Genomic DNA, 24,222 nt, shown 5'->3' on the forward strand with positions numbered 1-24,222 from the left:
TGGCCTGTCCTACAGGCGGGGACACCTGGACAGGTGGCCTGTCCTACAGGCGGGGACACCTGGACAGGTGGCCTGTCCTACAGGCGGGGACACCTGGACAGGTGGCCTGTCCTACAGGCGGGGACACCTGGACAGGTGGCCTGTCCTACAGGCGGGGACACCTGGACAGGTGGCCTGTCCTACAGGCGGGGACACCTGGACAGGTGGCCTGTCCTACAGGCGGGGACACCTGGACAGGTGGCCTGTCCTACAGGCGGGGACACCTGGACAGGTGTTCTGTCCATCACAGTATTCTGAACAATTTCAAATGAAAATAAAATAATTTTTCAGCTTTTTTGATATTTTAAAAGAAAAAAAACATCAAATTTCATTTTTTATATTTTCTTCACCTCAGATCAGAAAACCAGCGACTTTTTCAGCTTTCAGACAAACGTCAGATGAAGAAAAGTTCCTCTCGTCTCCTACAGAGACTCTATGTAGGAGACGCCCAACCCCCCGCCCCCCAACCTTAACCCAACCCCCGACCACGCCCCCCCCGCCCTTCCCTTTCCATCGTCTTCTCATACAAGCGGCTAATTTCCAACGCAACTGGACGAACTGATCCGGACTCACCTGAGTTCCCTAATCCGGCTGTTCGCCTCTCAGCTTTAACCCTGTGGACCCCCCCCCCCCCCCCCCCCCCCCCCCCCCCCATTCTCCCCCCCATCATTTTAACCGTCTGATCTCTTTGTAGACCCCCCAGCGTTTGTGAAAGTAGTGCAGCCCGTCGAAGGGCTGCAGGGGAAGGACGTGAGCTTGTACTGCGAGGTGAGCGGTACCGCTCCGTTCCAGGGTCACCTGGTTCAAAGACAGGAAGCCTCTGATGGAGAGCAGGAAGTATAAGATGGTGAACGAGGGCAGCTTGGCTACGCTGCATGTGATCGGGATAGACGCTTCGGACGCCGGCGAATACGAGTGCAAAGTGTCGAACAGTGTAGGAAGCGCCAGCTGCCATGCATCGGTTAAACTCAGAGGTCAGTAGAAACTGCCGTCCGTCTATAAGCATGAGAGTAATGAGATGACTGAGATGTTTTTCTCCCCTCCTCAGAGCCGCCGTCGTTCATGAAGAAACTGTCCAACGAGACAGTCGTACAGGGAGAGGAGGTGACCCTTAAGGCCACCGTTTCAGGCTCTGAACCCATTACTGTGTCTTGGGTTCAGGAGAAGGATCACATTCTCAGAGACGGAGACAACAGGAAAATCTCCTTTGAGAACAACCAGGTTGCACTTACAGTGTTTAAGGCAGACGCCGCCTCGGCCGGTAGATACACCTGCCAGATCAGAAACGATGCTGGGAGTGTGGAGTGTTTCGCTAACTTGACTGTTCTAGGTTTGTAACTGATGATTCTGTCCTCCCCCGGCCCGCCTCGGGTCCTCCTGCAGCTCCGACTAAAACTCTTCCTCTCTGTTCCTTCCAGAACCAGCGAAGATCATAGACAAGCCCGAAACTTTGAGCGTGACGGCCGGTGACATGGCCGCCCTCGAGGTCAAGGTGTGTGGGACCCCCGAGCTCGTCCACAAGTGGTTCAAAGATGGCGTGGAGCTGGCCAGCGGCAGGAAGTACAAGATCTCCTTCTCCAGGATGATCTCCAGCCTCAATGTGCTCTCCACTGAGAAACTGGACTCTGGAGAGTACACCTTCCAGGTTATGAACCAAGTCGGGAAGGACCTGAGCAAGATTAACCTCAGTGTTCTAGGTGGGTGTCTCCTGCTCAAAGATCAACTTCTCCTCCATTAATAAAGGCTGTAGCATTTCCACAACCAGATGGACCAAATAAAACCTCATTAAACCGGCAACATTAACCTTTTAAAACATCATCCTGAGAGTAATTAGTTTATCTCTGCAACCACAAGGTCTACTCTAACCCCCTTACAGTCACAGGAAAGGGAGATGATATGTTATATAACTAGCATGTAAAATGCTGGTGATATTGCATTACAGAAGGTGTCCACCAGAGGCAGCGCACCAGGACCAGCCTGAATACAGCAGAGTTGTAGTTGTACTGTGATGCAGCAGGAGTCAGAATAAACCACCTGACGGTGAAATATCATGGGTGTGTTCAGACCAAACGCGATCTGGGCGTCCAGAGCGGCAGGTTTACATGGAAAGTCTATGTGGGGGCGGCGAGCTTCTTGCGTCGCGTTTTGGGCGTCGGCGTTCTGCGCGGAACGCGCATCAAAGGCCAGAGATGGACAAAGCTGAACGTCAGCCAATCAGATCAGCTGCAGCTCCTGGAGGATTCCTGTGGTGAACCCAGACACGGGGCTGAGACGCCATTACCTGCAATATTTAGGATAACCATTCCTTGCTAAAAAGCTGATACTGATTTGGCAACGTAGCAGGACACGTTGCCTAGCAATGCTTTGTTGGGGGGGGGGGGGGGGGGGCTCTCTGCTGAGTGCGGCTCTTGTTGCATTAACAGTGACTATCACCGCCCTACGACGACGTCCTCTAGCTTATTTATTAAATAAAACCATGTCGTCTCTCTACTGCACCGCCATCATTCAGACTGACCGGAAGGAAAGCTCCGCCTCCCTCCTCTCTTTCCCGCCGGCGTCTGCCGCTCGCTCCAGACAAGCGGAAAACACGGCGGGAGCGTTGGGAGCCTTTTGGGCAAAACAAAAGTGGCTGTTTAGTGACCAGCGTCGAGCGGTCAGCGTTTTTGACGCTCAGAACGCGTTTGGTCTGAACACACCGTTAGAGCCAAAGACAAAGTCAGGCTAAATAACACGCAGTAAGTACATCTATTAGCGTAACTCCAACCGCCACAGTTAGAAAAATGCCAGAAACTGACGGCGTGGGGGGAGCGAGGTCTGTGAGGTGATCAGGGGCAAAGAGTGGGTGGGGCCTGAAGCCACAGGCAGAAATGATTGACAGACAGAAAGCAGCCAATAGGAAAAGAGCAGCTCCGCCCAGCGCGTCCTTTCCCTCCAGAACTCCCTCTGCTCCACCACACAGTGGTCCTAGACCAGTCCCAGACCAGTCCTACACCAAGCCTAGACCAGTCCCAGACCAGTCCTACACCAAGCCTAGACCAGTCCCAGACCAGTCCTACACCAAGCCTAGACCAGTCCTACACCAAGCCTAGACCAGTCCCAGACCAGTCCTACACCAAGCCTAGACCAGTCCCAGACCAGTCCTACACCAAGCCTAGACCAGTCCCAGACCAGTCCTACACCAAGCCTAGACCAGTCCCAGACCAGTCCTACACCAAGCCTAGACCAGTCCCAGACCAGTCCTACACCAAGCCTAGACCAGTCCCAGACCAGTCCTACACCAAGCCTAGACCAGTCCCAGACCAGTCCTACACCAAGCCTAGAACAGTCCCAGACCAGTCCTACACCAAGCCTAGACCAGTCCCAGACCAGTCCTACACCAAGCCTAGACCAGTCCCACACCAGGCCTAGACCAGTCCTACACCAGTCCTACACCAAGCCTAGACCAGTCCTACATCAGGCTTACACCAGTCCTACACCAGGCCTAGACCAGTCCTACACCAGTCCTACACCAAGCCTAGACCAGTCCTACATCAGGCTTACACCAGTCCTACATCAGGCTTACACCAGTCCTACACCAGGCCTAGACCAGTCCTACACCAGGCCTAGACCAGTCCCACACCAGGCCTAGACCAGTCCTACACCAGTCCTACACCAAGCCTAGACCATTCCCACACCAGTCCTACACCAGTCCTACACCAGTCCTACACCAGGCCTAGACCAGTCCCACACCAGGCCTAGACCAGTCCTACACCAGTCCTACACCAGGCCTAGACCATTCCCACACCAGTCCTACACCAGTCCTACACCAGTCCTAGACCAGGCCTAGACCAGTCCCACACCAGGCCTAGACCAGTCCTACACCAGTCCCACACCAGGCCTAGACCAGTCCTACACCAGTCCCACACCAGGCCTAGACCAGTCCTACACCAGTCCTACACCAGGCCTAGACCAGTCCTCTTCCAGTCCTTGACCAGTCCCAGACCAGTGCTAGGCGATTCCCAGACCAGTCCTAGACTAGTCCCAGACCAGTCTTACACCAGGCCTAGACCATTCCCACACCAGTCCCACACCAGGCCTAGACCAGTCATCCACCACTACTAGACCAGTCCCAGACCAGTCCTAGACTAATCCCACACTAGGCCTCAACCAGTCCCAGACTAGACCAGACCTAGACCAGTCCAGTCCTACACCAGACCTGTCCCAGATCAGTCCTTATCCCGACCCAGACCAGTCCCAGTCCCAGACCAGTCCCACACCAGTCCTACACCAGGCCTAGGCCAGTCCTACACCAAGCCTAGATCAGTCCCAGACCAGTCCTACACCAGGCCTAGATCAGTCCCAGACCAGTCCTACACCAGGCCTAGACCAGTCCCAGACCAGTCCTACACCAGACCTAGACCAGTCTTACACCAGGCCTAGACCAGTCCCACACCAGTCCTAGACCAGTCCTACACCAGTCCTAGACCAGTCCTACACCAGTCCTAGACCAGGCCCAGACCAGTCCTAGACCAGTCCCACACCAGGCCTAGACCAGTCCTACACCAGGCCTAGACCATTCCCACACCAGTCCTACACCAGGCCCAGACCAGTCCTAGACCAGTGCTAGGCGATTCCCAGACCAGTCCTAGACTAGTCCCAGACCAGTCTTACACCAGTCCAAGACCAGGCCTAGACCAGTCCTAAACCAGTCCCACACCAGGCCTAGACCAGTCGTCCACCACTACTAGACCATTCCCACACCAGTCCTACACCAGGCCTAGACCAGTCCTCTTCCAGTCCTTGACCAGTCCCAGACCAGTGCTAGGCGATTCCCAGACCAGTCCTAGACTAGTCCCAGACCAGTCTTACACCAGTCCAAGACCAGGCCTAGACCATTCCCACACCAGTCCCACACCAGGCCTAGACCTGTCATCCACCACTACTAGACCAGTCCCAGACCAGTCCTAGACTAATCCCACACTAGGCCCCGACCAGTTCCAGACTAGACCAGACCTAGACCAGTCCAGTCCTAGACCAGACCTGTCCCAGATCAGTCCTTATCCCGACCCAGACCAGTCCCAGTCCCAGACCAGTCCCACACCAGTCCAAGACCAGGCCTAGACCATTCCCACACCAGTCCCACACCAGGCCTAGACCTGTCATCCACCACTACTAGACCAGTCCCAGACCAGTCCTAGACTAATCCCACACTAGGCCTCGACCAGTTCCAGACTAGACCAGACCTAGACCAGTCCAGTCCTAGACCAGACCTGTCCCAGATCAGTCCTTATCCCGACCCAGACCAGTCCCAGTCCCAGACCAGTCCCACACCAGTCCTACACCAGGCCTAGGCCAGTCCTACACCAGTCCTACACCAGTCCTAGATCAGTCCCAGACCAGTCCTACACCAGGCCTAGACCAGTCCCAGACCAGTCCTACACCAGTCCTACACCAGGCCTAGACCAGTCCTACACCAGTCCTACACCAGGCCTAGACTAGTCCTACACCAGTCCTACACCAGGTCGAAACCAGTCCTAGACCAGTCCCAGACCAGGCCTACACCAGTCCTACACCAGTCCTAGACCAGGCCTAGACCAGTCCTACACCAGTCCCAGACCAGGCCTACACCAGGCCTACACCAGGCCTAGACCAGTCCTATACTAGTCCTTCACCAGTTCTAGACCAGTCCCAGACCAGTCCTACACCAGACCTAGACCAGTCTTACACCAGGCCTAGACCAGTCCTACACCAGTCCTAGACCAGTTCCAGACCAGTCCCAGACCAGTCCTAGGCCAGTCCTAGACCAGTCCTGTACCAGGCCTAAACCAGTCCTAGACCAGGCCCAGACCAGTCCTACACCAGACCCAGACCAGACCAAGACCAGACCCAGACCAGTCCCAGTCCAGTCCAAGACCAGTCCTACACCTGTCCTAGAAGAGTCCTAGACGAGTCCTACACCAGTCCTACACCAGACCTACACCGATTCTATACCAGTCCCAGACCAGTCTTACACCAGTCCTCTTCCAGTCCTCTTCCAGTCCTTGACCAGTCCCAGACCAGTCCCAGACCAGTCCCAGACCAGTCCTACACCAGGCCTAGACCAGTCCTCTTCCAGTCCTTGACCAGTCCCAGACCAGTCCCAGACCAGTCCCAGACCAGTCCTACACCAGGCCTAGACCAGTCCTCTTCCAGTCCCAGACCAGTCCCAGACCAGTCCTACACCAGTCCCAGACCAGTCCTACACCAGGCCTAGACCAGTCCTACACCAGTCCTACACCAGTCCTACACCAGTCCCAGACCAGTCCTACACCAGTCCTACATCAGTCCCAGACCAGTCCTAGACCAGTCCTACACCAGTCCTACACCAGTCCCAGACCAGTCCTACACCAGTCCTACATCAGTCCCAGACCAGTCCTACACCAGTCCTACATCAGTCCCAGACCAGTCCTACACCAGTCCTCGACCAGTCCCAAACCAATCATATTCCAGACCTAGACCCAGACCAGACCCAGCCAGTCCCAGACCAGTCCTAGAACAGTCCCAGACCAGTCCTACACCAGGCCTAGACCAGTCCTCTTCCAGTCCTAGACCAGTCCCACACCAGGCCTAGACCAGTCCCAGAACAGTCCCAGACCAGTCCTACACCAGGCCTAGACCAGTCCCAGACCAGTCCAACACCAGTCCTACACCAGTCCCAGACCAGTCCTACACCAGTCCTAGACCAGTCCCAGACCAGTCCTACACCAGTCCTACACCAGGCCTACACCAGTCCTCGACCAGTCCCAGACCAGTCGTAGACCAGTCCCAGACCAGTCTTACACCAGGCCTAGACCAGTCCTCCACCAGTACTAGACCAGTCCTACACCAGTCCTAGACCAGTCCCACACCAGTCCTACACCAGTCCCAGACTGGTCCCAGACCAGTCCTACACCAGGCATACACCAGTCCTACACCAGTCCTAGACCATTCCCAGACCAGTCCTAGACTAGTCCCAGACCAGTCTTACACCAGTCCAAGACCAGGCATAGACCAGTCCTAAACCAGTCCCACTCCAGGCCTAGACCAGTCCTCCACCACTACCAGACCAGTCCCAGACCAGTCCTAGACTAGTCCAACACCAGGCCTCGACCAGTCCCAGACTAGACCAGACCTAGACGAGTCCAGTCCTAGACCAGACCTGTCCCAGACCAGTCCTACTCCAGACCCAGACCAGTCCCAGACCAGTCCCAGTCCAATCCTACGCCAGTCCTACGCCAGTCCTACACCACGCCTAGACCATCCCCAGACCAGTCCCAGACCAGTCCTACTCCAGACCCAGTCCCAAACCAGTCCCAGACCAGTCCTACCCCAGTCCCACACCAGTCCTAGACCAGTCCTAGACCGGTCCCAGACCACTCCTACACCAGGCCTAGACCAGTCCCAGACCGGTCCCAGACCAGTCCCAGACCAGTCCTACACCAGTCCTACACCAGTCCTCGACCAGTCCCAGACCAGTCCCACACCAGTCCTACACCAGTCCCACACCAGTCCTAGACCAGTCCTACACCAGTCCCACACCAGTCCTTGACCAGTCCTAGACCAGTCCTAGACCAGGCCTAGACCAGTCCTACACCAGTCCTACACCAGTCCTATACCAGTCCCAGACCAGTCCTAGACCAGTCCTACACCAGGCCCAGACCAGTCCTAGACCAGTGCTAGGCGATTCCCACACCAGTCCTAGACCAGTCCCAGACCAGTCCCAGACCACTCCTACACCAGGCCTAGACCAGTCCTACACCAGTCCTAGACCAGGCCTAGACCAGTCCCACACCAGGCCTAGACCAGTCCTACACCAGGCCTAGACCAGTCCTAGACCAGTCCTACACCAGTCCTAAACCAGTCCTAGACCAGTCCCAGACCAGGCTTACACCAGTCCTACACCAGTCCCAGACCAGTCCCAGACCAGTACTAGACCAGTCCCAGACCAGTCCTAGACCAGGCCTAGACCAGTCCTAGACCATACCCAGACTAGTCCTACACCAGGCCTAGACCAGTCCTACACAAGTCCTATACCAGTCCCACACCAGTCCTACACCAGGCCTAGACCAGTCCTACACCAGTCCTAGATCAGTCCCAGACCAGTCCTAGACCAGTCCCAGACCACTCCTACACCAGGCCTAGACCAGTCCCAGACCAGTCCTACACCAGTCCTCGACCAGTCCCAGACCAGTCCCAGACCAGTCCCAGACCAGTCCCACACCAGTCCTAGACCAGTCCTACACCAGTCCTACACCAGTCCCACACCAGTCCTTGACCAGTCCTAGACCAGTCCTACACCAGTCCTACACCAGTCCTATACCAGTCCCAGACCAGTCCTAGACCAGTCCTACACCAGGCCCAGACCAGTCCTAGACCAGTGCTAGGCGATTCCCACACCAGTCCTAGACCAGTCCCAGACCAGTCCCAGACCACTCCTACACCAGGCCTAGACCAGTCCCACACCAGGCCTAGACCAGTCCTACACCAGGCCTAGACCAGTCCTAGACCAGTCCTACACCAGTCCTAAACCAGTCCTAGACCAGTCCCAGACCAGGCTTACACCAGTCCTACACCAGTCCTACACCAGTCCCAGACCAGGCCTAGACCAGTCCTACACAAGTCCTATACCAGTCCCACACCAGTCCTACACCAGGCCTAGACCAGTCCTACACCAGTCCTAGATCAGTCCCAGACCAGTCCTAGACCAGTCCCAGACAAGTCCTTCACCAGACCAGTCCCAGACCAGTCCCAGTCCAATCCTACACCAGCCCTATACCGGTTCCAGAACAGTCCTACACCAGGCCTAGACCAGTCCTACACCAGGCCTAGACCAGTCCTACACCAGTCCCAGACCAGGCCTACACCAGGCCTACACCAGGCCTAGACCAGTCCTATACTAGTCCTTCACCAGTTCTAGACCAGTCCCAGACCAGTCCTACACCAAGCCTAGACCAGTCCCAGACCAGTCCTACACCAAGCCTAGACCAGTCCCAGACCAGTCCTACACCAAGCCTAGACCAGTCCCAGACCAGTCCTACACCAAGCCTAGACCAGTCCCAGACCAGTCCTACACCAAGCCTAGAACAGTCCCAGACCAGTCCTACACCAAGCCTAGACCAGTCCCAGACCAGTCCTACACCAAGCCTAGACCAGTCCCAGACCAGTCCTACACCAAGCCTAGACCAGTCCCAGACCAGTCCTACACCAAGCCCAGACCAGTCCTACACCAAGCCTAGACCAGTCCCAGACCAGTCCTACACCAAGCCTAGACCAGTCCCAGACCAGTCCTACACCAAGCCTAGACCAGTCCCAGACCAGTCCTACACCAAGCCTAGAACAGTCCCAGACCAGTCCTACACCAAGCCTAGACCAGTCCCAGACCAGTCCTACACCAAGCCTAGACCAGTCCCAGACCAGTCCTACACCAAGCCTAGACCAGTCCCAGACCAGTCCTACACCAAGCCTAGAACAGTCCCAGACCAGTCCTACACCAAGCCTAGACCAGTCCCAGACCAGTCCTACACCAAGCCTAGACCAGTCCCAGACCAGTCCTACACCAAGCCTAGACCAGTCCCAGACCAGTCCTACACCAAGCCTAGACCAGTCCCAGACCAGTCCTACACCAAGCCTAGACCAGTCCCAGACCAGTCCTACACCAAGCCTAGAACAGTCCCAGACCAGTCCCAGACCAGTCCCAGACCAGGCCTAGACCAGTCCCAGACCAGTCCCAGACCACTCCTACACCAGGCCTAGACCAGTCCTACATCAGGCTTACACCAGTCCCAGACCAGTCCTACACCAGTCCTACACCAGTCCTACACCAGGCCTAGACCAGTCCCACACCAGGCCTAGACCAGTCCTACACCAGTCCTACACCAGGCCTAGACCATTCCCACACCAGTCCTACACCAGTCCTACACCAGTCCTAGACCAGGCCTAGACCAGTCCCACACCAGGCCTAGACCAGTCCTACACCAGTCCCACACCAGGCCTAGACCAGTCCTACACCAGTCCTACACCAGGCCTAGACCAGTCCTCTTCCAGTCCTTGACCAGTCCCAGACCAGTGCTAGGCGAGTCCCAGACCAGTCTTACACCAGGCCTAGACCATTCCCACACCAGTCCCACACCAGGCCTAGACCAGTCATCCACCACTACTAGACCAGTCCCAGACCAGTCCTAGACTAATCCCACACTAGGCCTCAACCAGTCCCAGACTAGACCAGACCTAGACCAGTCCAGTCCTAGACCAGACCTGTCCCAGATCAGTCCTTATCCCGACCCAGACCAGTCCCAGTCCCAGACCAGTCCCACACCAGTCCTACACCAGGCCTAGGCCAGTCCTACACCAAGCCTAGAACAGTCCCAGACCAGTCCTACACCAGGCCTAGATCAGTCCCAGACCAGTCCTACACCAGGCCTAGACTAGTCCTACACCAGTCCTACACCAGGCCTAGACCAGTCCCAGACCAGTCCTATACCAAACCTACACCAGTCCCAGACCAGTCCTACACCAAGCCTAGACCAGTCCCAGACCAGTCCTACACCAAGCCTACACCAGTCCCAGACCAGTCCTATACCAAGCCTACACCAGTCCCAGACCAGTCCTACACCAAGCCTAGACCAGTCCCAGACCAGTCCTACACCAGACCTAGACCAGTCTTACACCAGGCCTAGACCAGTCCCACACCAGTCCTAGACCAGTCCTACACCAGTCCTAGACCAGTCCTACACCAGTCCTAGACCAGGCCCAGACCAGTCCTAGACCAGTCCCACACCAGGCCTAGACCAGTCCTACACCAGGCCTATACCAGTCCCAGACCAGTCCTACACCAGTCCTACACCAGGCCCAGACCAGTCCTACACCAGTCCTACACCAGGCCCAGACCAGTCCTAGACCAGTGCTAGGCGATTCCCAGACCAGTCCTAGACTAGTCCCAGACCAGTCTTACACCAGTCCAAGACCAGGCCTAGACCAGTCCTAAACCAGTCCCACACCAGGCCTTGACCAGTCCTCCACCACTACTAGACCATTCCCACACCAGTCCTACACCAGGCCTAGACCAGTCCTCTTCCAGTCCTTGACCAGTCCCAGACCAGTGCTAGGCGATTCCCAGACCAGTCCTAGACTAGTCCCAGACCAGTCTTACACCAGTCCAAGACCAGGCCTAGACCATTCCCACACCAGTCCCACACCAGGCCTAGACCTGTCATCCACCACTACTAGACCAGTCCCAGACCAGTCCTAGACTAATCCCACACTAGGCCCCGACCAGTTCCAGACTAGACCAGACCTAGACCAGTCCAGTCCTAGACCAGACCTGTCCCAGATCAGTCCTTATCCCGACCCAGACCAGTCCCAGTCCCAGACCAGTCCCACACCAGTCCTACACCAGGCCTAGGCCAGTCCTACACCAGTCCTACACCAGTCCTAGATCAGTCCCAGACCAGTCCTACACCAGGCCTACACCAGGCCTAGACCAGTCCTACACCAGTCCTACACCAGGCCTAGACCAGTCCTACACCAGTCCTACACCAGGTCCTAGACTAGTCCTACACCAGTCCTACACCAGGTCGAAACCAGTCCTAGACCAGTCCCAGACCAGGCCTACACCAGTCCTACACCAGTCCTAGACCAGGCCTAGACCAGTCCTACACCAGTCCCAGACCAGGCCTACACCAGGCCTACACCAGGCCTAGACCAGTCCTATACTAGTCCTTCACCAGTTCTAGACCAGTCCCAGACCAGTCCTACACCAGACCTAGACCAGTCTTACACCAGGCCTAGACCAGTCCTACACCAGTCCTAGACCAGTTCCAGACCAGTCCCAGACCAGTCCTAGGCCAGTCCTAGACCAGTCCTGTACCAGGCCTAAACCAGTCCTAGACCAGGCCCAGACCAGTCCTACACCAGACCCAGACCAGACCAAGACCAGACCCAGACCAGTCCCAGTCCAGTCCAAGACCAGTCCTACACCTGTCCTAGAAGAGTCCTAGACGAGTCCTACACCAGTCCTACACCAGACCTACACCGATTCTATACCAGTCCCAGACCAGTCTTACACCAGGCCTAGACCAGTCCTCTTCCAGTCCTTGACCAGTCCCAGACCAGTCCCAGACCAGTCCCAGACCAGTCCTACACCAGACCTAGACCAGTCTTACACCAGGCCTAGACCAGTCCTACACCAGTCCTAGACCAGTTCCAGACCAGTCCCAGACCAGTCCTAGGCCAGTCCTAGACCAGTCCTGTACCAGGCCTAAACCAGTCCTAGACCAGGCCCAGACCAGTCCTACACCAGACCCAGACCAGACCAAGACCAGACCCAGACCAGTCCCAGTCCAGTCCAAGACCAGTCCTACACCTGTCCTAGAAGAGTCCTAGACGAGTCCTACACCAGTCCTACACCAGACCTACACCGATTCTATACCAGTCCCAGACCAGTCTTACACCAGTCCTCTTCCAGTCCTCTTCCAGTCCTTGACCAGTCCCAGACCAGTCCCAGACCAGTCCCAGACCAGTCCTACACCAGGCCTAGACCAGTCCTCTTCCAGTCCTTGACCAGTCCCAGACCAGTCCCAGACCAGTCCCAGACCAGTCCTACACCAGGCCTAGACCAGTCCTCTTCCAGTCCTTGACCAGTCCCAGACCAGTCCCAGACCAGTCCTACACCAGTCCCAGACCAGTCCTACACCAGGCCTAGATAAGTCCTACACCAGTCCTACACCAGTCCTACACCAGTCCCAGACCAGTCCTACACCAGTCCTACATCAGTCCCAGACCAGTCCTACACCAGTCCTACACCAGTCCCTGACCAGTCCTACACCAGTCCTACATCAGTCCCAGACCAGTCCTACACCAGTCCTACATCAGTCCCAGACCAGTCCTACACCAGTCCTCGACCAGTCCCAGACCAATCACATTCCAGACCTAGACCCAGACCAGACCCAGCCAGTCCCAGACCAGTCCTAGAACAGTCCCAGACCAGTCCTACACCAGGCCTAGACCAGTCCTCTTCCAGTCCTAGACCAGTCCCACACCAGGCCTAGACCAGTCCCAGACCAGTCCTACACCAGGCCTAGACCAGTCCCAGACCAGTCCAACACCAGTCCTACACCAGTCCCAGACCAGTCCTACACCAGTCCTAGACCAGTCCCAGACCAGTCCTACACCAGTCCTACACCAGGCCTACACCAGTCCTCGACCAGTCCCAGACCAGTCGTAGACCAGTCCCAGACCAGTCTTACACCAGGCCTAGACCAGTCCTCCACCAGTACTAGACCAGTCCTACACCAGTCCTAGACCAGTCCCACACCAGTCCTTCACCAGTCCCAGACTGGTCCCAGACCAGTCCTACACCAGGCATACACCAGTCCTACACCAGTCCTAGACCATTCCCAGACCAGTCCTAGACTAGTCCCAGACCAGTCTTACACCAGTCCAAGACCAGGCATAGACCAGTCCTAAACCAGTCCCACTCCAGGCCTAGACCAGTCCTCCACCACTACCAGACCAGTCCCAGACCAGTCCTAGACTAGTCCAACACCAGGCCTCGACCAGTCCCAGACTAGACCAGACCTAGACGAGTCCAGTCCTAGACCAGACCTGTCCCAGACCAGTCCTACTCCAGACCCAGACCAGTCCCAGTCCAATCCTACGCCAGTCCTACGCCAGTCCTACACCAGGCCTAGACCATCCCCAGACCAGTCCCAGACCAGTCCTACTCCAGACCCAGTCCCAAACCAGTCCCAGACCAGTCCTACCCCAGTCCCACACCAGTCCTAGACCAGTCCTAGACCGGTCCCAGACCACTCCTACACCAGTCCTACACCAGTCCCAGACCGGTCCCAGACCAGTCCCAGACCAGTCCTACACCAGTCCTACACCAGTCCTACACCAGGTCGAAACCAGTCCTAGACCAGTCCCAGACCAGGCCTACACCAGTCCTACACCAGTCCTAGACCAGGCCTAGACCAGTCCTACACCAGTCCCAGACCAGGCCTACACCAGGCCTACACCAGGCCTAGACCAGTCCTATACTAGTCCTTCACCAGTTCTAGACCAGTCCCAGACCAGTCCTACACCAGACCTAGACCAGTCTTACACCAGGCCTAGACCAGTCCTACACCAGTCCTAGACCAGTTCCAGACCAGTCCCAGACCAGTCCTAGGCCAGTCCTAGACCAGTCCTGTACCAGGCCTAAACCAGTCCTAGACCAGGCCCAGACCAGTCCTACACCAGACCCAGACCAGACCAAGACCAGACCCAGACCAGTCCCAGTCCAGTCCAAGACCAGTCCTACACCTGTCCTAGAAGAGTCCTAGACGAGTCCTACACCAGTCCTACACCAGACCTACACCGATTCTATACCAGTCCTAGACCAGTCCCAGACCAGTCTTACACCAAGCCTAGACCAGTCCTCTTCCAGTCCTTGACCAGTCCCAGACCAGTCCCAGACCAGTCCTACACCAGTCCCAGACCAGTCCTACACCAGGCCTAGACCAGTCCTCTTCCAGTCCTCTTCCAGTCCTTGACCAGTCCCAGACCAGTCCCAGACCAGTCCCACACCAGGCCTAGACCAGTCCTCTTCCAGTCCTTGACCAGTCCCAGACCAGTCCCAGACCAGTCCCAGACCAGTCCTACACCAGTCCCAGACCAGTCCTACACCAGTCCCAGACCAGTCCTACACCAGGCCTAGACCAGTCCTACACCAGTCCTACATCAGTCCCAGACCAGTCCTACACCAGTCCTACACCAGTCCTACACCAGTCCTACACCAGTCCCAGACCAGTCCTACACCAGTCCTACATCAGTCCCAGACCAGTCCTACACCAGTCCTACATCAGTCCCAGACCAGTCCTACACCAGTCCTCGACCAGTCCCAGACCAATCATATTCCAGACCTAGACCCAGACCAGACCCAGCCAGTCCCAGACCAGTCCTAGAACAGTCCCAGACCAGTCCTACACCAGGCCTAGACCAGTCCTCTTCCAGTCCTAGACCAGTCCCACACCAGGCCTAGACCAGTCCCAGAACAGTCCCAGACCAGTCCTACACCAGGCCTAGACCAGTCCCAGACCAGTCCAACACCAGTCCCAGACCAGTCCTACACCAGTCCTAGACCAGTCCCAGACCAGTCCTACACCAGTCCTACACCAGGCCTACACCAGTCCTCGACCAGTCCCAGACCAGTCGTAGACCAGTCCCAGACCAGTCTTACACCAGGCCTAGACCAGTCCTCCACCAGTACTAGACCAGTCCTAGACCAGTCCCACACCAGTCCTTCACCAGTCCCAGACTGGTCCCAGACCAGTCCTACACCAGGCATACACCAGTCCTACACCAGTCCTAGACCATTCCCAGACCAGTCCTAGACTAGTCCCAGACCAGTCTTACACCAGTCCAAGACCAGGCATAGACCAGTCCTAAACCAGTCCCACTCCAGGCCTAGACCAGTCCTCCACCACTACCAGACCAGTCCCAGACCAGTCCTAGACTAGTCCAACACCAGGCCTCGACCAGTCCCAGACTAGACCAGACCTAGACGAGTCCAGTCCTAGACCAGACCTGTCCCAGACCAGTCCTACTCCAGACCCAGACCAGTCCCAGACCAGTCCCAGTCCAATCCTACGCCAGTCCTACGCCAGTCCTACACCAGGCCTAGACCATCCCCAGACCAGTCCCAGACCAGTCCTACTCCAGACCCAGTCCCAAACCAGTCCCAGACCAGTCCTACCCCAGTCCCACACCAGTCCTAGACCAGTCCTAGACCGGTCCCAGACCACTCCTACACCAGGCCTAGACCAGTCCCAGACCGGTCCCAGACCAGTCCCAGACCAGTCCTACACCAGTCCTACACCAGTCCTCGACCAGTCCCAGACCAGTCCCAGACCAGTCCCACACCAGTCCTACACCAGTCCCACACCAGTCCTAGACCAGTCCTACACCAGTCCCACACCAGTCCTAGACCAGTCCTACACCAGTCCCACACCAGTCCTAGACCAGGCCTAGACCAGTCCTACACCAGTCCTATACCAGTCCCAGACCAGTCCTAGACCAGTCCTACACCAGGCCCAGACCAGTCCTAGACCAGTGCTAGGCGATTCCCACACCAGTCCTAGACCAGTCCCAGACCAGTCCCAGACCACTCCTACACCAGGCCTAGACCAGTCCTACACCAGTCCTAGACCAGGCCTAGACCAGTCCCACACCAGGCCTAGACCAGTCCTACACCAGTCCTAGACCAGGCCTAGACCAGTCCCACACCAGGCCCAGACCAGTCCTACACCAGGCCTAGACCAGTCCTAGACCAGTCCTATACCAGTCCTAAACCAGTCCTAGACCAGTCCCAGACCAGGCTTACACCAGTCCTACACCAGTCCCAGACCAGTCCCAGACCAGTACTAGACCAGTCCCAGACCAGTCCTAGACCAGGCCTAGACCAGTCCTAGACCATACCCAGACTAGTCCTACACCAGGCCTAGACCAGTCCTACACAAGTCCTATACCAGTCCCACACCAGTCCTACACCAGGCCTAGACCAGTCCTACACCAGTCCTAGATCAGTCCCAGACCAGTCCAAGACCAGTCCCAGACCACTCCTACACCAGGCCTACACCAGGCCCAGACCGGTCCCAGACCGGTCCCAGACCAGTCCTACACCAGTCCTACACCAGTCCTCGACCAGTCCCAGACCAGTCCCAGACCAGTCCCACACCAGTCCTACACCAGTCCCACACCAGTCCTAGACCAGTCCTACACCAGTCCCACACCAGTCCTAGACCAGTCCTAGACCAGGCCTAGACCAGTCCTAGACCAGTCCTACACCAGTCCTACACCAGTCCTATACCAGTCCCAGACCAGTCCTAGACCAGTCCTACACCAGGCCCAGACCAGTCCTAGACCAGTGCTAGGCGATTCCCACACCAGTCCTAGACCAGTCCCAGGCCAGTCCCAGACCACTCCTACACCAGGCCTAGACCAGTCCTACACCAGTCCTAGACCAGGCCTAGACCAGTCCCACACCAGGCCTAGACCAGTCCTACACCAGGCCTAGACCAGTCCTAGACCAGTCCTACACCAGTCCTAAACCAGTCCTAGACCAGTCCCAGACCAGGCTTACACCAGTCCTACACCAGTCCTACACCAGTCCCAGACCAGTCCCAGACCAGTACTAGACCAGTCCCAGACCAGTCCTAGACCAGTCCTAGACCAGGCCTAGACCAGTCCTAGACCATACCCAGACTAGTCCTACACCAGGCCTAGACCAGTCCTACACAAGTCCTATACCAGTCCCACACCAGTCCTACACCAGGCCTAGACCAGTCCTACACCAGTCCTAGATCAGTCCCAGACCAGTCCTAGACCAGTCCCAGACAAGTCCTTCACCAGACCAGTCCCAGACCAGTCCCAGTCCAATCCTACACCAGCCCTATACCGGTTCCAGAACAGTCCTACACCAGGCCTAGACCAGTCCTACACCAGGCCTAGACCAGTCCTACACCAGTCCCAGACCAGGCCTACACCAGGCCTACACCAGGCCTAGACCAGTCCTATACTAGTCCTTCACCAGTTCTAGACCAGTCCCAGACCAGTCCTACACCAAGCCTAGACCAGTCCCAGACCAGTCCTACACCAAGCCTAGACCAGTCCCAGACCAGTCCTACACCAAGCCTAGACCAGTCCCAGACCAGTCCTACACCAAGCCTAGACCAGTCCCAGACCAGTCCTACACCAAGCCTAGACCAGTCCCAGACCAGTCCTACACCAAGCCTAGACCAGTCCCAGACCAGTCCTACACCAAGCCTAGACCAGTCCTACACCAAGCCTAGAACAGTCCCAGACCAGTCCTACACCAAGCCTAGACCAGTCCCAGACCAGTCCTACACCAAGCCTAGACCAGTCCCAGACCAGTCCTACACCAAGCCTAGACCAGTCCCAGACCAGTCCTACCCCAGTCCCACACCAGTCCTAGACCAGTCCCAGACCAGTCCCAGACCAGTCCTACACCACGCCAAGACCAGTCCTACGCCAGTCCTACACCAGTCCCAGACCGGTCCCAGACCAGTCCTAGACCAGGCCTAGACCAGTCCCAGACCAGTCCTACACCAGTCATACACCAGTCCTCGACCAGTCCCAGACCAGTCCTCGACCAGTCCCACACCAGGCCTAGACCAGTCCCAGACCAGTCCCAGACCAGTCCCAGACCACTCCTACACCAGTCCTACACCAGTCCTACATCAGGCCTACACCAGTCCTAGACCAGTCCCACACCAGGCCTAGACCAGTCCTACACCAGTCCTACACCAGTCCCACACCAGTCCTAGACCATTCCCACAGCAGTCCTATACCAGTCCCAGACCAGTCCTACACCAGTTCTACACCAGGCCCAGACCAGTCCTAGACCAGTGCTAGGCGATTCCCAGACCAGTCCTAGACTAGTCCCAGACCAGTCTTACACCAGTCCAAGACCAGGCATAGACCAGTCCTAAACCAGTCCCACTCCAGGCCTAGACCAGTCCTCCACCACTACCAGACCAGTCCCAGACCAGTCCTAGACTAGTCCAACACCAGGCCTCGACCAGTCCCAGACTAGACCAGACCTAGACGAGTCCAGTCCTAGACCAGACCTGTCCCAGACCAGTCCTACTCCAGACCCAGACCAGTCCCAGTCCAATCCTACGCCAGTCCTACGCCAGTCCTACACCAGGCCTAGACCATCCCCAGACCAGTCCCAGACCAGTCCTACTCCAGACCCAGTCCCAAACCAGTCCCAGACCAGTCCTACCCCAGTCCCACACCAGTCCTAGACCAGTCCTAGACCGGTCCCAGACCACTCCTACACCAGGCCTAGACCAGTCCCAGACCGGTCCCAGACCAGTCCCAGACCAGTCCTACACCAGTCCTACACCAGTCCTCGACCAGTCCCAGACCAGTCCCAGACCAGTCCCACACCAGTCCTACACCAGTCCCACACCAGTCCTAGACCAGTCCTACACCAGTCCCACACCAGTCCTAGACCAGTCCTAGACCAGGCCTAGACCAGTCCTAGACCAGTCCTACACCAGTCCTACACCAGTCCTATACCAGTCCCAGACCAGTCCTAGACCAGTCCTACACCAGGCCCAGACCAGTCCTAGACCAGTGCTAGGCGATTCCCACACCAGTCCTAGACCAGTCCCAGACCAGTCCCAGACCACTCCTACACCAGGCCTAGACCAGTCCTACACCAGTCCTAGACCAGGCCTAGACCAGTCCCACACCAGGCCTAGACCAGTCCTACACCAGGCCTAGACCAGTCCTAGACCAGTCCTACACCAGTCCTAAACCAGTCCTAGACCAGTCCCAGACCAGGCTTACACCAGTCCTACACCAGTCCCAGACCAGTCCCAGACCAGTACTAGACCAGTCCCAGACCAGTCCTAGACCAGGCCTAGACCAGTCCTAGACCATACCCAGACTAGTCCTACACCAGGCCTAGACCAGTCCTACACAAGTCCTATACCAGTCCCACACCAGTCCTACACCAGGCCTAGACCAGTCCTACACCAGTCCTAAACCAGTCCTAGACCAGTCCCAGACCAGGCTTACACCAGTCCTACACCAGTCCCAGACCAGTCCCAGACCAGTACTAGACCAGTCCCAGACCAGTCCTAGATCAGTCCCAGACCAGTCCTAGACCAGTCCCAGACCAGTCCCAGACCAGTCCCAGACCAGTCCCAGACCAGTCCTACACCAGTCCTACACCAGTCCTCGACCAGTCCCAGACCAGTCCCAGACCAGTCCCAGACCAGTCCCACACCAGTCCCACACCAGTCCTAGACCAGTCCTACACCAGTCCCACACCAGTCCTAGACCAGTCCTAGACCAGGCCTAGACCAGTCCTAGACCAGTCCTACACCAGTCCTACACCAGTCCTATACCAGTCCCAGACCAGTCCTAGACCAGTCCTACACCAGGCCCAGACCAGTCCTAGACCAGTGCTAGGCGATTCCCACACCAGTCCTAGACCAGTCCCAGACCAGTCCCAGACCACTCCTACACCAGGCCTAGACCAGTCCTACACCAGTCCTAGACCAGGCCTAGACCAGTCCCACACCAGGCCTAGACCAGTCCTACACCAGGCCTAGACCAGTCCTAGACCAGTCCTACACCAGTCCTAGACCAGTCCCAGACCAGGCTTACACCAGTCCTACACCAGTCCTACACCAGTCCCAGACCAGTCCCAGACCAGTACTAGACCAGTCCCAGACCAGTCCTAGACCAGTCCTAGACCAGGCCTAGACCAGTCCTAGACCATACCCAGACTAGTCCTACACCAGGCCTAGACCAGTCCTACACAAGTCCTATACCAGTCCCACACCAGTCCTACACCAGGCCTAGACCAGTCCTACACCAGTCCTAGATCAGTCCCAGACCAGTCCTAGACCAGTCCCAGACAAGTCCTTCACCAGACCAGTCCCAGACCAGTCCCAGTCCAATCCTACACCAGCCCTATACCGGTTCCAGAACAGTCCTACACCAGGCCTAGACCAGTCCTACACCAGTCCCAGACCAGGCCTACACCAGGCCTACACCAGGCCTAGACCAGTCCTATACTAGTCCTTCACCAGTTCTAGACCAGTCCCAGACCAGTCCTACACCAAGCCTAGACCAGTCCCAGACCAGTCCTACACCAAGCCTAGACCAGTCCCAGACCAGTCCTACACCAAGCCTAGACCAGTCCCAGACCAGTCCTACACCAGACCTAGACCAGTCTTACACCAGGCCTAGACCAGTCCCACACCAGTCCTAGACCAGTCCTACACCAGTCCTAGACCAGTCCTACACCAGTCCTAGACCAGGCCCAGACCAGTCCTAGACCAGTCCCACACCAGGCCTAGACCATTCCCACACCAGTCCTACACCAGGCCTAGACCATTCCCACACCAGTCCTACACCAGGCCTAGACCAGTCCTCTTCCAGTCCTTGACCAGTCCCAGACCAGTGCTAGGCGATTCCCAGACCAGTCCTAGACTAGTCCCAGACCAGTCTTACACCAGTCCTAGACCAGGCCTAGACCAGTCCCACACCAGGCCTAGACCATTCCCACACCAGTCCCACACCAGGCCTAGACCTGTCATCCACCACTACTAGACCAGTCCCAGACCAGTCCTAGACTAATCCCACACTAGGCCTCTACCAGTTCCAGACTAGACCAGACCTAGACCAGTCCAGTCCTAGACCAGACCTGTCCCAGATCAGTCCTTATCCCGACCCAGACCAGTCCCAGTCCCAGACCAGTCCCACACCAGTCCTACACCAGGCCTAGGCCAGTCCTACACCAGTCCTACACCAGTCCTAGATCAGTCCCAGACCAGTCCTACACCAGGCCTACACCAGGCCTAGACCAGTCCTACACCAGTCCTACACCAGGCCTAGACCAGTCCTACACCAGTCCTACACCAGGCCTAGACTAGTCCTACACCAGTCCTACACCAGGTCGAAACCAGTCCTAGACCAGTCCCAGACCAGGCCTACACCAGTCCTACACCAGTCCTAGACCAGGCCTAGACCAGTCCTACACCAGTCCCAGACCAGGCCTACACCAGGCCTACACCAGGCCTAGACCAGTCCTATACTAGTCCTTCACCAGTTCTAGACCAGTCCCAGACCAGTCCTACACCAGACCTAGACCAGTCTTACACCAGGCCTAGACCAGTCCTACACCAGTCCTAGACCAGTTCCAGACCAGTCCCAGACCAGTCCTAGGCCAGTCCTAGACCAGTCCTGTACCAGGCCTAAACCAGTCCTAGACCAGGCCCAGACCAGTCCTACACCAGACCCAGACCAGACCAAGACCAGACCCAGACCAGTCCCAGTCCAGTCCAAGACCAGTCCTACACCTGTCCTAGAAGAGTCCTAGACGAGTCCTACACCAGTCCTACACCAGACCTACACCGATTCTATACCAGTCCTAGACCAGTCCCAGACCAGTCTTACACCAAGCCTAGACCAGTCCTCTTCCAGTCCTTGACCAGTCCCAGACCAGTCCCAGACCAGTCCTACACCAGTCCCAGACCAGTCCTACACCAGGCCTAGACCAGTCCTCTTCCAGTCCTCTTCCAGTCCTTGACCAGTCCCAGACCAGTCCCAGACCAGTCCCACACCAGGCCTAGACCAGTCCTCTTCCAGTCCTCTTCCAGTCCTTGACCAGTCCCAGACCAGTCCCAGACCAGTCCCAGACCAGTCCTACACCAGTCCCAGACCAGTCCTACACCAGTCCCAGACCAGTCCTACACCAGGCCTAGACCAGTCCTACACCAGTCCTACATCAGTCCCAGACCAGTCCTACACCAGTCCTACACCAGTCCTACACCAGTCCCAGACCAGTCCTACACCAGTCCTACATCAGTCCCAGACCAGTCCTACACCAGTCCTACATCAGTCCCAGACCAGTCCTACACCAGTCCTCGACCAGTCCCAGACCAATCATATTCCAGACCTAGACCCAGACCAGACCCAGCCAGTCCCAGACCAGTCCTAGAACAGTCCCAGACCAGTCCTACACCAGGCCTAGACCAGTCCTCTTCCAGTCCTAGACCAGTCCCACACCAGGCCTAGACCAGTCCCAGAACAGTCCCAGACCAGTCCTACACCAGGCCTAGACCAGTCCCAGACCAGTCCAACACCAGTCCCAGACCAGTCCTACACCAGTCCTAGACCAGTCCCAGACCAGTCCTACACCAGTCCTACACCAGGCCTACACCAGTCCTCGACCAGTCCCAGACCAGTCGTAGACCAGTCCCAGACCAGTCTTACACCAGGCCTAGACCAGTCCTCCACCAGTACTAGACCAGTCCTAGACCAGTCCCACACCAGTCCTTCACCAGTCCCAGACTGGTCCCAGACCAGTCCTACACCAGGCATACACCAGTCCTACACCAGTCCTAGACCATTCCCAGACCAGTCCTAGACTAGTCCCAGACCAGTCTTACACCAGTCCAAGACCAGGCATAGACCAGTCCTAAACCAGTCCCACTCCAGGCCTAGACCAGTCCTCCACCACTACCAGACCAGTCCCAGACCAGTCCTAGACTAGTCCAACACCAGGCCTCGACCAGTCCCAGACTAGACCAGACCTAGACGAGTCCAGTCCTAGACCAGACCTGTCCCAGACCAGTCCTACTCCAGACCCAGACCAGTCCCAGACCAGTCCCAGTCCAATCCTACGCCAGTCCTACGCCAGTCCTACACCAGGCCTAGACCATCCCCAGACCAGTCCCAGACCAGTCCTACTCCAGACCCAGTCCCAAACCAGTCCCAGACCAGTCCTACCCCAGTCCCACACCAGTCCTAGACCAGTCCTAGACCGGTCCCAGACCACTCCTACACCAGGCCTAGACCAGTCCCAGACCGGTCCCAGACCAGTCCCACACCAGTCCTACACCAGTCCTACACCAGTCCTCGACCAGTCCCAGACCAGTCCTACTCCAGACCCAGTCCTAAACCAGTCCCAGACCAGTCCTACCCCAGTCCCAGACCGGTCCCAGACCAGTCCCAGACCAGTCCTACACCAGTCCTACACCAGTCCTCGACCAGTCCCAGACCAGTCCCAGACCAGTCCCACACCAGTCCTACACCAGTCCCACACCAGTCCTAGACCAGTCCTACACCAGTCCCACACCAGTCCTAGACCAGTCCTACACCAGTCCCACACCAGTCCTAGACCAGGCCTAGACCAGTCCTACACCAGTCCTATACCAGTCCCAGACCAGTCCTAGACCAGTCCTACACCAGGCCCAGACCAGTCCTAGACCAGTGCTAGGCGATTCCCACACCAGTCCTAGACCAGTCCCAGACCAGTCCCAGACCACTCCTACACCAGGCCTAGACCAGTCCTACACCAGTCCTAGACCAGGCCTAGACCAGTCCCACACCAGGCCTAGACCAGTCCTACACCAGTCCTAGACCAGGCCTAGACCAGTCCCACACCAGGCCCAGACCAGTCCTACACCAGGCCTAGACCAGTCCTAGACCAGTCCTATACCAGTCCTAAACCAGTCCTAGACCAGTCCCAGACCAGGCTTACACCAGTCCTACACCAGTCCCAGACCAGTCCCAGACCAGTACTAGACCAGTCCCAGACCAGTCCTAGACCAGGCCTAGACCAGTCCTAGACCATACCCAGACTAGTCCTACACCAGGCCT

At 57.1% G+C, this 24,222-nt stretch overlaps 1 protein-coding gene across 1 annotated transcript in view; it reads left to right on the forward strand.

The window, feature by feature from the left end:
* Window positions 1–24,222, forward strand: part of LOC306766733 (titin-like) — a 377,999-nt gene that overhangs the window by 92,471 nt on the left and 261,306 nt on the right. The window contains 4 exon segments of the mRNA XM_079254554.1: window positions 734–831; window positions 833–1,013; window positions 1,088–1,369; window positions 1,458–1,736. Coding sequence (XP_079110680.1) covers window positions 734–831; window positions 833–1,013; window positions 1,088–1,369; window positions 1,458–1,736 — 840 coding nt within the window.

The sequence above is a fragment of the Telmatherina bonti genome (assembly GCF_933228915.1).
Source record: "Telmatherina bonti genome assembly, chromosome: 15".
Classification (NCBI taxonomy): Eukaryota; Metazoa; Chordata; class Actinopteri; order Atheriniformes; family Telmatherinidae; genus Telmatherina; species Telmatherina bonti.